The sequence below is a fragment of the Panthera leo genome, chromosome A3, assembly GCF_018350215.1.
Source record: "Panthera leo isolate Ple1 chromosome A3, P.leo_Ple1_pat1.1, whole genome shotgun sequence".
Classification (NCBI taxonomy): domain Eukaryota; kingdom Metazoa; phylum Chordata; class Mammalia; order Carnivora; family Felidae; genus Panthera; species Panthera leo.
In genome coordinates this window covers 61,284,571-61,299,841 of record NC_056681.1, presented here as the reverse complement: position 1 = coordinate 61,299,841, position 15,271 = coordinate 61,284,571, and the positions used below count along the sequence as shown (strand labels likewise).

Here is a 15,271-nt window from a genome sequence, read left to right as displayed (position 1 = left end):
AGGGCAGTGGGGCAGGGGTGCTGAGGCAGGCAGAAGTCTGGATAGAGCGGGAGGATCACCCATGCATTGGGTGTGGGCTGTGAGAGCGTTGTTCAGGAGTCTGCACTGACTTTGTTTCTTGGCTGGAGCAAGTGGAGAGATGGAGCTGCCATTGACTGAGGTGGGAAAACTGGAGGGCTGGAGGGGAGCTGGAACAGTCTGGGCTTGTCCTGCTCCTGGGCTCTAGCCCCTGCTGTTGTTTAGGGGAATATGCACGGTGACTGACTCTTCCTGTTGGAGTCGGAGATGTGCTTTTGAATCTGGGTTAAGGCATTGTGTTATATCAGCTACCATATTCATTAAGTGGATGAGGCAGGCTAGTTAATTAGCTGGGGTGAACCCATGGCCACTGCTGCCTGTTCAGTGTCACCAGCAGAGAACAGGGATTGGGGAAGTGGGAAGCTGCAGATAAAAGATTGCGGAGCGCAGGCCCAGTGGGGCCCTGAGTGGGGTTGTTTGTGTCTGCAGGTGAGAAGATACACCAGCTGCAGCGCAAACCTTCTTCTCTGTGCCTCACTTTCCGAGGCGTTTGTTGCCTGCATTTCATCGCTGGCTGCCCTGGACAGCTCTTGCAGCATACTCGCTGGTTTGGCGGTCTTCTTCATGTAGGAGGTGTACTCACAGTGAACCCCTCTCCTGGGTCCAAGGCCCTGTGTAGCGTGGGGAGTGAGAAGTAGGAGAGAGCTGGGTCCTTGGCCCAGAAGAGGAAGGAGGAAGCAGGGCTCCATAGTAGGAAGGCTGTGGTTGCTGCCTCTCAGAACAGGATCCTAATGGATGTCCAGCCTCGGGGGCACAGAGCAGCCACTTCTCTTCCCTGGGGGTCTGGGGTGGGCTCGGACCATGGATTCCTTACACCTGGCAGTCTCCTCATTTTACAAATGAAAAAACTGAGGCCCATAGAAGATGCCTTGTGCAGGTGACCTTGCTCCCAGTGGCTGACAGCCTACAGAATGGTACTCCATTCACCTGTCCCTCCCCAATAGCAACCTTTGGGCCTAAATGTTGGGTTTAGAAAACACAGTCACTATAAACTGAAGCACGGGCAGAGTGCCATGGACCTGAGTGAAGAATTCTGGTTGAAGTTCAGACGGCTGGAGAGTTGGGTAAAAATGTTGGTAGACTTAGCTGGAGGGAAGGAAAGGCCTTCCAGGCTCATAGATGGCCCCAGTAAAACTGCAGCTCAGGACTAGACACATGAGAGGTTAGGTAGAGCCAAGGAGAGAAACTCTTCTATCTGATTCGAGTCTCTGCACAGGCTCTGTGTGGGTATTTTACATGTCTCTATGTATGTGCTTGCTCCTCAGTGTGTCCTGGTGAGGTGGGTGTTGTTACTGCTGTTTTACAGATTGTGAAACTGAGGCTTAGGGAAGCTCAGTAGCTCTTGCCCAGCCCCCTGGAGAGGAGTGATCCTAATTGATCAAGTGCCCAGCCTCTTGCACCCAGCTCAGGGCCTCTGCAGTTTGATCCAAGGGTCTAGGACACCGGAGGGAAGGTGTTGAGAGCCCTCTGTGGACCAGGGTGTCCGGGGCCTGCTGGGCTTGGGGCCAGGGCACAGGAGGGAAGAGACTAAGGCTCCCTGCCCTCTACCCTTGTCTTTGTGCCTGGGGTGTCTGGCATTTCCTGCCCTGTTAATACCTGAGTCTTGGAGGCAGGCAGCATTCCTTGCTTTTTATGGTAAGGAGGCATATTTGACTTTGTTTAAAAGATTAAGATCTTTCCTAGGCAACTTGTTTGAAAGAGAAAAAGATGAAAGATCTGCTAGCTTCCATGATTCTCTTGCGTTTTAGGGTGGGGGGGGGGCACAGAGGGGGTGGAACATTCAGTGGGTTAAGAAGTCCCTTAAATGGGCAAATTAAAACCAAGGAACCCTTACTGCTAAGTTCCAGCTTGGCCTGCCCCTGCCTCCCAGACCCTGTCCCTCTGCTGTGCTTACAATGGCTCATCCCACCTGAACCCCCTACCTACAACCCCTACATCACCTGGTCTTTGTCTCCACCATTCAACACCCTCTTTTTTAGCCTTTCTAGGCAGCCTGCTCAAGTTTGTGTTATTTAAGTCTTTAGTACATCTCCCTACCCCAGTGGCCCATTCCTTGGTTGACAACCATTCTGTAATTTTCTGTGCACCAAAACTTGATTCATTGCACTTAAATTTCTGGGATGTCATATAGAGGCACACATTCATTCATTCATTCATTCCAAGTATAAGCCAGAGGAATTTTCTGCTTCCTTTGGCTGCTGTTCTGGAAGCCAGGCCTTCCTGGTCCTTGCTCATATGCCGAATCTTCCCTTGCTGGTGACTGACCTGGTTGGAAACCTGGAGACAGAATATGAGCTGTTTTGACACTAGGTGCAGTGAGCCTCACACACCAGTGCTGCCTTTTCCCGGGAGGGGGGCCTCCAAGTCGCTGGTCACCCTTGCCCTTGTCTGTTCTGGAGACACTGCTCCTATTCCTTTGTGTTGGCCTTGCCCATGCCTGTTACCATAGCCACCATGGCTCTGGCCCATTCAGTTTTTGTCATGGGCATCTGCACCCCACCTACCCTGTGCCCACCTGAGGTTTATGCCCATGTTGTGGTATTTGCACCCATGCTGTTGTCATTCTCTTATTTTCTGGAATTGAAGGAATTAGTGGTCCTGAAGCCCCAAGGGCTCCAAGGCCCTGTTGGATGTAGACCAGCTCTGGATAGAGCCCTGGGTAGCCTCAATTCCCAGTTGGCTCCAGAGGACTGTTGGGAATAGGCTGATCTTGGGTGTCCAGTGGGAGAGATGGGTCTCTTTTTCTCTCCTGGTTGGATTAGCAGCTCTAGGATCATATCAGAGAACTTGCTTTCTCAACATTAATGCCAGCTTCCATCATAGTGTGTGTTTGGGATGATGAAGTCCAGGGCTAGCCAGGTGATTTTGGGGGTGGGGGAGGGCAGGAGAGCTATCAGCATGCCTTAAGCCTGACTTGCAATTAGAGAGGGGACAAAAAAAGACTTGCCTCGTTGATTATCTGCTAAAGTGGGTTTTTTACTTCTCTGTGCTTTCATTTCTTGACCCCTGTGGTAGTCTCCCAGCCACCTGTGGGCTCTTTGCTCATGAACTGGGCATACCTCATTTAGAGAACAAAGCATTGTGTGGTAAGTGTTAACTGGAGGCTTTGAGTTCTGTTTTCATCATAACCATTTCTTGGGTGCCTGGTATGTGCCATACTTTAGTCACAGTAACTAATGTTAGCTGTTGTAACAACCACCTCCCAAATCTCCGTGGCTTCACACAACCAAGGGTCTTACTCAGGGTAAGCTCAGTGTAGATCGTCGGTGGGAGGCGGGGCCTCTGCTCTTCCTGGTCTCAGGGACCTAGTTTCTTTCCACAGAGTCACTCCCTTACCCTGGGGCCTTGGAATTATTCACTCAATCCCCCTGCATCCAGCTGGGAATCTGGGGGGAAGGGAGACTTGGAGAATCCCATGAGCGGCTTTCTCACCTTTATCTCAGCTGGTGTGCATCCCTCTGCACTCTCACACAGCTGCACCAAACTGGAAGGGTGCTGGAGAGGGTCACCTGTCAGTGTACCTGGGACGAATGTACCTGGTGAGCAGGGCCAGTCTGCCACAGAAGCTGACAGTTTGTTTACTCAGTAGGGGTTCGTTAGGCCCGTGGTCTATGTTTAGGCTTGAATGAGGTACCCAGGATGATATGGAAGAAACCAAGAGTTTAAGTCTGGCATTCATGAGACACAGGGTGCCCCACTGCTCATCCCATGGTCACACCAGGAAGTACGTTATCTTGAGGTACAGACTGGTTAGCTGTGTTAGGGAGACTGAGGCAAGGTCGTCGGCTGCTGGGCACTGTCTGCCTGAGGGGCTTTGTGCGGAAGGCGGCAGCTGTTGCTCTCAGGTTGTTATTAGTAGTGATTTGCCAGTGAGCAGTGTGACACTTCATTGATCAGTGATTGTGGCTGTCCTGGATTAGGGGTTTTGACAGAAAACTCTGCCTCTTTCTGCCTCCTGAAGTAGCCTCCTCCCCAGGGGCTGCTGATTCATGCTCTGACTCACGCAAGCCTTTCATCTGACTTTCTCTCCTGTGCTGCCTGTGTTTGGAGAGCAGAGGCCTGGAGAAGGTTTGCTAGGAGCCTATTTCCTGCCCACAGTGACAGCAATAGAGTGGGCTGGGCAGGGAGAGCGCCTCTACTTGTATTTGGGCTTTTGCCTTGGGTTGATTCTGATAGTTCATCCTTTAGCTCTGTGTGACCTTGAGAAAGTTACCTCGTCTGGACTTCTGTGACGTCATCCATAGAAGTCCTTTTTAAGACTGTTCTCAGAAGAACCCCCATCATATAAGACAGATGAAAATGGAGTTTTGTGGCCAGTCCTCCTTACTCAGCTCCAGCTCTGCAGCCCCGAGAGGTTACTGAGGCCTAGAGGGGCCACCAGAACCCTTTCCAGGCCTGGGAGCCCTTGTTCTGTGGAGGAGGAAGGCAGGCAGACCTTAGACTGGCTTCCTGAGAAGCTTGTGACAGTCACTGCCATTGGTCACAAATCCCATGGACCTGTATGAACGACCACAAGCCTCCTGTCTTGCTTATGCTCCCTCTACCACCATTCTCCTGCCCCCCTGGTGGAAGGGACATTATTGGGTTTGCTGTTGAGTTGATGACCTGTGTCCTGTTGTCAGAAAGGATGACACGTCTCTCACAGAGTGAGGAGAGGAGGCAGTTTCATGAGTTATTGCTTCTTTCTTTCTTCTTGCCCCCAAGAAAAAAAATTCCAGTCCCCGGAACAACTCCCACGCTCTATCCATCCTCTTTGATGTTAGTGCAGTTTTTCTTCCTAATGAGCTCCGGTCTTCAAATGGGGCCAGGAGGAAAGCCAGGGACCTTGGGAATATAAGAATCCTTGGCGAATTACTTTAAATTAATGAGACTAATAAGGAAAATCGAGTTCAGCTGTGCAGATCAGCTCTGTGTTCTGTGTCTTGATGACTTAAATTGCAGATCCTAATTAAATGCCCCAAATAACCATGAAGTGGCTTCTGAGGCTCTCTTGACTCAAAACTTCTCTGGTCTGTGAACCCTATCAAGTGTAAAATTAGTCTGTAGATGTTCCCCTTTAAGAATTTCTATCCCCAGGACCCCATGATGCCTGTAATATCCCCCACCCTCCTTAGGTGAAGGGGCCTTGCAAGGGCAAGAGGAAGGGGATAAGGGAGGGGGAGGGGAGGGCTGGCAGGTTGTCAGGGTACAGTTGTTGCCTTCTGTCAGGAGGCATATCTGTACTGTCCCACGTGAAGGGGGGTGACTGCAGCCTCACTACAAGCTGAGCAGGACATCCAGGCAGGGCAGTGGAATGCTGGAGATACACTGGGAAGAAGTTCAAGAAAGAAGAGCTCCTTCCTCAAGCTGCTTCACACCCAGGGTGCCACTTTTGCCTCTGGACAGCATGGGATGCAACTTTCAGTGATGCAAGAGGATGACCTTAAGCTAAGAAAGGGACCGGCTCCCTGTGGTCCCACACCCTCTTCTCCACGTGGTCTCCGTCTGTGTCTTGTCTTTTTAAATGGCTGTGACCAGAGCACAGGTAGAATATTTCATTAAAAGCACACATGTTGCAGAGCTGACATAAACATTTTTTCATGCTATGTTGTCTTTATTATAGTCATTAAAATAATTAAACTCTTTATTGAAGTAGAAGAATCATTCATTTACAGCTCATTGAATTTTCACACAGTAAATTCTTAGAACCAGCACCCAAAACAAGAGACCACAAGCCTTCTCATGCCCCACATGCCCTCCCCAGTCAGTACTTGCCCCTCAAAGATACCACTGTCTTGACTTCTAATACCACAGGCTCATTTGGCCTGTGCTTGAACTTTATAGAAATAGAATTGCCTAGTTATGCTTTTCGTCTGACTGGCTTTCCCCCTTGACATCGTTTCTAAAAGCATCTGTATTGTTTTGTTTATTCTATAGCTGATGGACACTTGAGTTGTTGCTAGTGTTTGACTATTATGAATATTATGCTCTAAATGTTCTACCTTTTTTTTTTTTTTTTTTGGTGAACATAAATATGCATTTCTCTTAGCAATTCCACTCTGAGTTACATACTAGGTCACGGTGTAGGTATATGTTCAGCTTGAGTAGACACTGACAGTTTTACAGCACGGCTGCACCATTTTACCCTCTGCTAGCAGTGTATCAGGGTTCCATTTATATCACATCATCACCGATACTCGGTATTGTCTTTTTTTTTCCATTTTAGCTATTCTAATGAGTGTGCAGAGGTATCTCATGTCTATAATTAGTGTTTTCCTGATGACTAATGAAGTTAAAGAAATTTTCATATGTTCATGAACTTTGTCATGATCATTTTAACAGCCATATAGTAATGCATCTTATAGGTGTTCCAGAATGTACTTGTAGCTGGGCATTTTGATTGGTTCCAGTGTTTGTCATTATAAGTAATGCTACAATAAGCGTCTTTGGACTGTTGGCAAGAATTTTGTTTTTGTTTATAAATATATTGGTAAATAATTTCGCATTGCTTTCTGAAATGCTTGTATGACTTTAAAATGTTATCAGCAATATAGAAGAGCCTTACAGAGTTTCCCCTAGGTCTGCCAACAAAGCATATTCTCATGAGAAGAGACAAACCTCTTTTGAAAGACAATTTTAGGTGAATATAGGAATATTTAGCGTTGCTTTAATTATTAATAATGAGGGCAGGGTGCCTGGGTGGCTCAGTCGGTTGGGCCTCTGACTTTGGCTCAGGTCATGATCTCTTGCTCTGTGGGCTCAAGCCCTGCTTCGGGCTCTGTGCTGACAGCTCAGACCCTGGAGCCTGCTTTGGATTCTGTGTCTGCGCCTCTCTCTCTCTCTCTCTCTCTCTCTCTCTCTCTTTCTCCCAAAGTAAATAAACATTAAAAAAATTATTATGAATGAGTTTGGTCACTTCTCCAAAACGTTTACCGTGTGTATTCCTCTTCTATGTATTCATACCTTTGCCACTTGCATTCTTAGTGAGGTTTTTTGTTGTTGTTAATTTGTACAAGCATTACTATAAACTATAGATATTAGTACTGCAAGTACTTTCCCTGTCTTTATCATTTTCATTCCATATTTTGACTTTGTATACCTCTTGATGTCAGCAAACTCGTCAGTCTTCCCCTTGGAGACTTTTACTGTGACTCCCCACCTGAGCCATTGCCATGTCTGCCGAGATGCCCGGACTAAAGGTCCCCAGGTGCTCCAGTGGGAGGGGTAGGAGGAGCCCAGTCTTCAAGGGAAACTGAGTTTGCCTGAGTGCCAAGCACACTGCCTGTCATCTATACCCCGGATGTTGGCCCTTTCAGATAGCTCATGTGCTGGGCCCCCGGGACTGACTTGGAGCCTGGCTTGTTCTCTTCTCCACAGAAAGGCACCCAAGGGCCAGGCAGCCACAGCAGGGCAGAGCCCTCTTCTGTTTTTGCACATTTGGCTCCCGCTGCAGCCCTGTGAGATGGGTACAACTAGCCTCATTGTAGACACCAGAAAGCAAAGCCTCAGAGGGGCCCAGCAACTTCTCCCTTGAGCTGACATTTGTGAGCAGGACTACTGAAGACTCAGATTCTTATCTCTGCATTTTCCCTCAGCCACACAGTGGGTGCTTTAGGGCTGGTCCATGTTCCCCTGGATCACCCCTGGATGGGGATAGGAATGTGCATTTCTGTTTCTCATTCTTTTGGGCTTGAGCAAGACCTTTGCTTTTGAGCCAAAAAGTTAGATGGTTGTGTGGAGCTCACAGGAACATGTAGTAACTCTTGGCTTCCCCATATCTCTAGGCATTAAGATTATAACATAAGCGTCTATTAATATGCATTCTCGAGAACTTCATGTTTGGCCACTTGTTAAGTTAATAATTTTCCATTTTTAGATGATGGATTTGGATGTGCTTCTATGAAGAAATGCCACGTGTCTCAACTGGCCCAAGAACAAACATGTCCAGTAAGTTGCTGGCTGAATATTAACTCAAGAGCGAGAACACAGGCCTTCAGGTACACAGGTGTTGACATACTTTGAGAAGACAAGAGTGTCTGGATACACGGAGAGCTTTGAGAGAGGTGTTTTAAACAAGAGAGGTTGGTTCCTTCTGGAGACAACAGGAATTGTAGCATATACATGGGCTGGAAAAACGTGAAACTCACTTCTTGCTGCTTAACCCACTTCTTAGAGCAAATGTATGTTCTGTGCCATGCCGGGGTATCCCTCTGATTCAGCCTGTGGTGGCACTTTGCCCAGAAGTTTCCATATCCATAGCACAGCACTATCCACTTTAGTTAAGTATAGATTACATGCACATGTTTTCTAAGACCAGGAGACCTGTGAAGTTCCTGTAGCTGTGGAAAGAAAGAGAGCAGGCTGGAGACGTGCCTTTGTCTCTCCAGGGTTTCACCATGCCAGTGGGTGGCAGACCCTTCATGCATCTCCTATCCTTCTGACAGAGGTGAATTGGTTTTATGTTAAAGATTCTATGAGACTTGTCAACAGAAAAGCATAGTAAAACAAGAACATTTCAAAAGCCATCTTTCATGATTGTATCTAAACCAACAGTTACTGTGGTATGTCTTTGTTGAAGAGAACATGATTTCCTTATGGGATCCCATGAGCATATGTGTTGGTGTATGAGTGTTGGGGAGTGCAGGGGAAGCACTCGAAGGGGCCTAGGTCATCAGACTCTCCACCCCTGGCTCCTCCCTTGCCTGTGTGAGGCATTTATACTGTCCATGAGAGCACAGTCTCTCAGTCACCATCCCTATGTTTCTTACCAGTGTCGGTGCCTTTTTCTCAGGACTACTGCCACCTTAGGGGATTAGGGCTTGGTGACAGCGTGTCCCGGGGAATCAGGCGTGGTCTGACCCAGGAACAGGAAACACATCATCACCAATGACATCATGACAGCAAGAGAGCACAGCCCTCGCCATGGTGCCAGGGCCCGTGCGATGCAGCGGGCTTCTACCATTGATGTGGCAGCTGACATGCTGGGCCTCTCTCTGGCAGGTGAGTCTCACAGGGCCTGCGCCAGGTTCCTGGTGCAAGGTCGTGGCACACACCCTGTATGCCTGCCTCCTGGGGTACCCTGTGGACAGCCAGAATGAGCCCCCAGTGACTGCCCACTCCAGGTGGCTGGAGGGCAAGCTTTTGGTTGAATCAGGGCGTAAGGGAGGGGGAAGTCAGCCCTCTTCCTGGGAACCACTTCCATTGGAATTGGACCGCCGTCAGTTTTCCAGCTTGAGTGGGCACCTCCAGGGCTCATTTGCCAGTAGATGATATGGGAATGTCCACGGTGTCTGTCTGGCAAGTGCCCAGGCCATGATCAAAGCCCTCCTTGTTGTGGCTTTGCAGAGCTTAATAGGAGGGGGGTTTGGTCTTGGAGTTTGAGACTTCTTAGGAATCTCAGAAGTGAAATGTTTAGAAAATTAAAAACCTATCTCATATAATAGTTTCTGAGGGGGGGGAAATGTAGAATGTTGACTCTTTTGAATAAAATCTAAATGCAAGGAAAAGTTTATTAAGCATGATTTTTTTCCCGTCATTTCCTTTTTATTCAGGAAATATCCAAGATCCAGATGAGCCCATTTTAGAATTCAGCTTAGGTAGGTATCTTTTTGCATTTTTCGTTTGCTTTGCAATATACGTTGCTTAAAAACAGAAACACGACCCTGGCTCAGATTTGTGTCAGAGCACTTGCTGCTACTGAAGTGTCTCTAAGATGAAGCCACCGGGCAGGTGTGAATGTCCTGTGGGTGGAGGGAGCCTGGAGCCTGCAGATTTCAGCCTCCTCAGCACATGTTCCCTCCAGGCTGGCAGTGGGGGTGGGGGAAGGGCAGGGGCGGGAGGTGAGCCCCCCAGAGCTTCGAGGACAGCCTTCCTAGGGATGTGCCCACGAGGTGGGAAAGCTGGCTCGGGGTGGGAAAGCTGGCTCGGGGCGGGCGTTGCCAGTCCTGACCATACAGCCCTGTGCAGTTGATTTTAGCCATCTGGCCCTTGGTTCCCTACTCTGTCGGTGGAGGCAATGATACCTAGTGCTTTCCCTCTTGGGCAGCATCAGAATGTCCTAAAAACTGTCCTGAATGCCCTAAGATTATCCTATAAAACTCTAGTAGTATGTCCTGGCTCTGGGATCAGGAAAGTAAGGTATTACTGTGGCTTACCCAGAAGATCGGACAGTGTGGTGGGGTCACCTACAGATGGTTCTCCTTCATAGCCTGACACACTCCTGTGTCCTTCTCCCCTTCCCTTGTCCCCTGGGCAGTGCTCAGCATTGGTCCCTGGCCTGGCAACGGTGTCCGGGAGGTAGTGGGACATAAAGGAAATACCTCCTCGAGAGCCAGATGACCTGGATTCTAGTCCGGACTGTGCCACACACTAACCACATGGCCTTGACCTTGCCTGACCAGTTTTCTCATGTGCTATAATAAGGGGTGTTACCGTTTGAGAGATAAAGAAGATCATGGTGGTTAAAACAGCAAAATCAGACCAATGTCTTTGACTAATGGCAAGCTCCATAAAAATGTAAGGGCGTTATTATCAAATTAATACTAAACTTTGAAAACATCGCCATTTCAGATTGAATGTCCTTAAACAAGTTCAGAGGGTTTCCCAACCCTGACTTAGTGGCTAGTTCTGCAGTGAGAGTGAGTCCTGCATTGTGAACTGGGAACAGGAGGGTAGGGGAAGCAGTCTTTAACCCTGCTGGGATTCCCACAACTGCCTGCCCCCAACCTAGAGCTTTATTGCTCTTCACAAATTATAATACTAACCCAAGGACTTCCACTTTCACAAGGGAACAGTGAACTTATTTCCACCCCCTTATCTTAAATCAGCACAGACATCAGGAAGAATAAGCCACAGAAACACTCTGTGCAGTGAGACATCTTTGGAACCCCCAGACTGTAACCTGTGAGGAGGAGGGAACAGGCGGAGAGGAACGTGGTCACACCTGCATGTCTGTGAAGGTGCTGGATTTGTCTGAGAGATACTGGGGAGCTCCGAGACAAAAGCAAGGGCTTATTGGAAAGCTTGTATAAGGAAGAGTTGGGGGTTCAGGTTCCCACCACACGCAGCCCTGCAGGGACTGGTGGTTATTCTCATGAGAAACTTGGGAGGCAGAGAGGCTCTGGGCTGAGGTCCATTAGCACGGAGGAAAGCATGGTGAAGGGCCAGAAGTCTACTGAATAACAACCCCTACCTCGCCCTCTCCAGCCTTCTTCCTCTTATCCTACTTCTACCAGGCTTATTCCTCCAGGCAGGAGGCTTTCACTCTGGAAAAAGGAAACTCCCACTCCCTGCAAAGAGACAGATGCCAGCTTTCTGGACCCCAACCAAAAGTAGGCTCGCCAGCCACTCAGCTCACTCTCATACTCAGCTTTTTGATACCTTATTCTTAAAGACAAACGGACATTCTTTTGTGCATATAAAGATTGGTACATGCATGCTGATTTCAGCTTTATCCATAATAGCCAACACTGGAAACAACCCACATATCCATCAGCAGAATTAACTATGATACATCCATACAATGGATTACCACTCAGCAAGGAAAAGGAATGAAGTACTGATACACACATAGATGAATCTCAAAAGCCTTGTGCAGAATGAAAGAAGCCATACTCAAAAGGCTGTATGCTATAGGATTATGTTTGTGTGTAACTCAGGAAGACCAATCCACAGTGATAGAAGACAGATCAATGATTGGTTGTCCAGGAGTGCTGGTGAGGGCTGCCTGGAAAGGGGACTGGGAACTCTTTGGGGTGATGGAAATGTACTGTATCTTGACTGTGGTGGTTATATAGATGTCTATGCTTATCCAAACTCATTGAGCTCTCCTCTTAAAATAGGCACATTTTATATATAAATTATACCGCAAAGTTGATTTAAAACAAAATGCAAGAATGGTTAAAGTTTGAAGGGCTTTGTGGAAGGCCCACACATGGAAGAGGAAGCAAGAAAAAATAGAACCTGGAAGAAATACAGATATTGAAGAAAGTGGAAGAAAACATCTTCTTGGGTATATAATTTATACCCTCAAGAGAATATGGCATACCCATAAAATAAAACAGGATATTGTAAAGAAAAAAAAATTGAAGAACAAGGGCAACCTTAGAAAGTTAAAATATGATTTAAAGAAAACTTTAAGAATTCAATAAACATTCAAAGATATTCAAGGAATTATCCCAAAAAGTAAACATTTTAAAGCAAAATAGACAATGGGAGAGAAATTGAAATGGGAAATTAGCAAATTCAGGAGACCTAACATTTATGGGAGAGAAAAGAATAGAAGGGAGGAAATTAACGAGAAATAATACAAGAAGTCTCTCATAACTGAAGAGTGTGGTTCTAGGTTAAAAATGCCTGCTAAGGCCCAGCATAATGATTGGAAAAAACCCATAACAAGGCACATCCTGGGGAAGTTTCCAAGCACTGGGAATAAAATGAAGATCCCAAAACTTCCAGAGAGGTGGGGGGGGGGGGGGGCGGTGTGGTGGAGAACAAAACAGGTCATATCCAAGGATCAGGGGTCAAACTAGTGTGGAGGGGATTCTCAGTGGCACTGGAAATTTGAGGACGGGGGAGCAGCACCTTTAACGTGAGTGGGAAAATATTTCTGACCCGGAATTCTCAAGCAGACTATCAGCCAAATGTGAGGGTAGAAAGAAATATATTTCAGCTTTGCAGACTCTCAAATAAACTTCTCCCACATCCTTTCTCTGGAAATTAGTGGAGGATGTGTTTTACCCAAAAGAGGGAATAAATTGAGAAAAAAGAAGACATGGGATCCAGAAAACAGGGCCCAGCACAGGACAGAAGTGAAGGAAATCCCAGTTGGCTCATAATGAATAATATTCTCTTAGCTTTATTAATGCAGAACATGGATTTAACAAAAACATCTCAAGGTAAACTGATTGAGTGTAGAGAGAGAATGAGAGTCAATGGATTTGAGGTAAAAATCCTCACCCCTATAACAGAAACCAAGATTTTTCTGAATTTGGCAAATCAAGGACAGTACTGTTGTCATTTGAATTACATACTTGGGGGAAGAAATAGCTTAAAAAGATGAGTGTGAATTTTATGTCAAGCAATTTTTTTTTTTTTTTTTTTTGAGAGAGAGAAAGAGAGAAAGAGAGAAAGAAAGAAAGAAAATATGCAAAGCAGGCTCCACGCTCTGTGCTGAGCCTGACGCAGGGCGAGATCCCACAAACGGTGAGATAATGATCTGAACCGAAATCCAGAAAGAGTTGGATGCTTAACTGACTGAGCCGCCCAGGCACCCTACCTTTTTTTTTTTTAATTGTGGTAAAAATCACTTAACATATCTGGGTGGCTATGTGGGTGGCTCGGTCAGTTAAGTGTCTGTTGGTTTCCACTCAGGTCATGATCTCGTGGTTCGTGGGTTTGAGTCACACGTTTGGCTCTGTGCTGGTAGCATGGGCACTCTCTCTCAAAATAAATAAACATTGAAAGGAAGAAGGAAGGAAGGAAGGAAGGAAGGAAGGAAGGAGAAAGAAAGAAAGAAAGAAAGAAAGAAAGAAAGAAAGAAAGAAAGAAAGAAAGAAAGAAAGAAAGAAAGAAAGAAAAAGGTGAAAACAGGAGCCAGATGATTGAATGGTCAAATATTTTGTCTTAAAAATAAAAGTTTAAAATTTGGAAGTGCTCATTTTAAAACCTATAATACAGAAAATGTTAGAGGAAAAAGTACCCTATCAGAGAGAGAATCACAGTTGGCATTTTGGTATAGATCCTTCCAGAAATATTTTTTTACACCCACTCAGTGCTATACAGAAGTTTTAATGATTTTTTTTTTTTTTTTTTTTTTTTTTTGGCCTGTGGAGGTGATGGGATTATCTCCAAAAATGTCATGCTGGTATTCTTAACATGTTTTTTTTCATGTAGCAGAAATGTCATTGGCATCTTTTCATCTTAATAAACACAGGAGTTGGGGCACCTGGGTGGCCGAGTCAGTTAAGCATCCAACTCTTGGTTTCGGCTCAGGTCATGATCTCATGGTTTGTGGGTTTGAGCCCTGCAGGCTCTGTGCTGACAGTGCAGAGCCTTCTTGAGATTCTGTCTCTCCTTCCCTCTCTGTCCCTCCCCTGTCACATGCTGTCTCTCTCTGTCTCTCTCGCAAGATAAAAAAATAAAATTAAAAAAAAAAAAAACACAAACAAACATGGGATCTGCCCCATCACTTCGGGTGCTTATGTAACTCTGTTGTATGGCTGTGCCATATTTGTTTTAACCAGTCTCCTGTTGTCAGATGTTTAGGTTCTTTCCAATTTGCCATTGTAAACACTACCACAGTGAACATGCTTGTATATAGATCTTTCAAACGCTTTGTTGATTATTTCCTCAGGATAAACTCTTGGATACAGAATTGCTGAGTCAAAGGCTATGTACTTGAAATACATTTTACTGCTTTGCCTTGATAGCACTTACTCAGCTGGGATTATAGATGATCTGGTTGGAGAGGCAAGGCATATATACTACAGACTCGTGGCTTCTGTGGAAATAGGCCAAAGCAATGTAAGAGACAGACAGGAGATGTGATTGTGGGCTGCTGAGGGAAAGCTTCACAGAAACACTGAGCAAGACTTAGCTGAGCCGGCTAGTGGTTGGGGCCAGAGAGTGGTTGGGGCCAGAGAGGAAGGTGTGTTCTGAAGGTGGCAGTTGGCCCATCAGCCCTTAAACTGATACCAGTCTTCCAAGCTTTGGCCACCTGTTATGCCTCAGTCTGTCCGCTGTCAGTTGTGCTTGAAAGACCCAAATGTTCCAGCTTCACATGGTTGTTAAGAACTCATGCCTGATGAAGGGGCGCGCCCAGAGAAACCAGGCCTTGAGGGTCTTAAACAGTAGCTTAAAGGAGAGAGAGAGCAAGTGAAATTGTCAAATCCCTGACTCCTGCTGAGTCTGACCTAGCAGAAGAAATAGAAGAGAACTTTAAAAATTAATAAAACGTTCAAGCTTTTAGAAGAAAACAGAGGATCACTCCCAACAGGGAGGCAAAGATTTCTGGGGCAGAATGCAGAAAGCACTAACTCTGTGGTTTAGTTTGCTGCTGCTGCCGAACAGATTACCAGAGATGGAACACCTGAAACAGCACAAAGATACTACGTTACAGTTTGCTTAGGTCACAAATCCACTGGGCTCAGCGGAGTCTCTGCTCAGAGTCTTACAACACCAAAATCAAGGTATCTGCAGGGCAGTGTTCTTTTCT

The 15,271-nt window shown here is 46.5% G+C and overlaps 1 protein-coding gene across 10 annotated transcripts in view; it reads left to right on the top strand.

Annotated features, from left to right (window-relative positions):
- Positions 1-15,271, top strand: part of INPP4A (inositol polyphosphate-4-phosphatase type I A) — a 156,202-nt gene that overhangs the window by 65,894 nt on the left and 75,037 nt on the right. For 7 of the 10 annotated variants that reach the window (XR_006200627.1, XM_042932045.1, XM_042932046.1 and 4 more), the window contains exons 2-4: positions 7,934-8,004; positions 8,849-9,057; positions 9,609-9,653. Coding sequence is in view for 8 of the 10 variants with exons in the window: in XM_042932045.1 (XP_042787979.1) it covers positions 8,952-9,057; positions 9,609-9,653 (151 nt within the window). In the remaining 2 variants the exon portion in view is untranslated. Of the gene's footprint in view, positions 1-7,933; positions 8,055-8,828; positions 9,058-9,608; positions 9,654-10,883; positions 11,016-15,271 lie in introns of those variants that run through there. The other 3 variants (XM_042932042.1, XM_042932041.1, XM_042932047.1) reach the window with 3 other exon arrangements.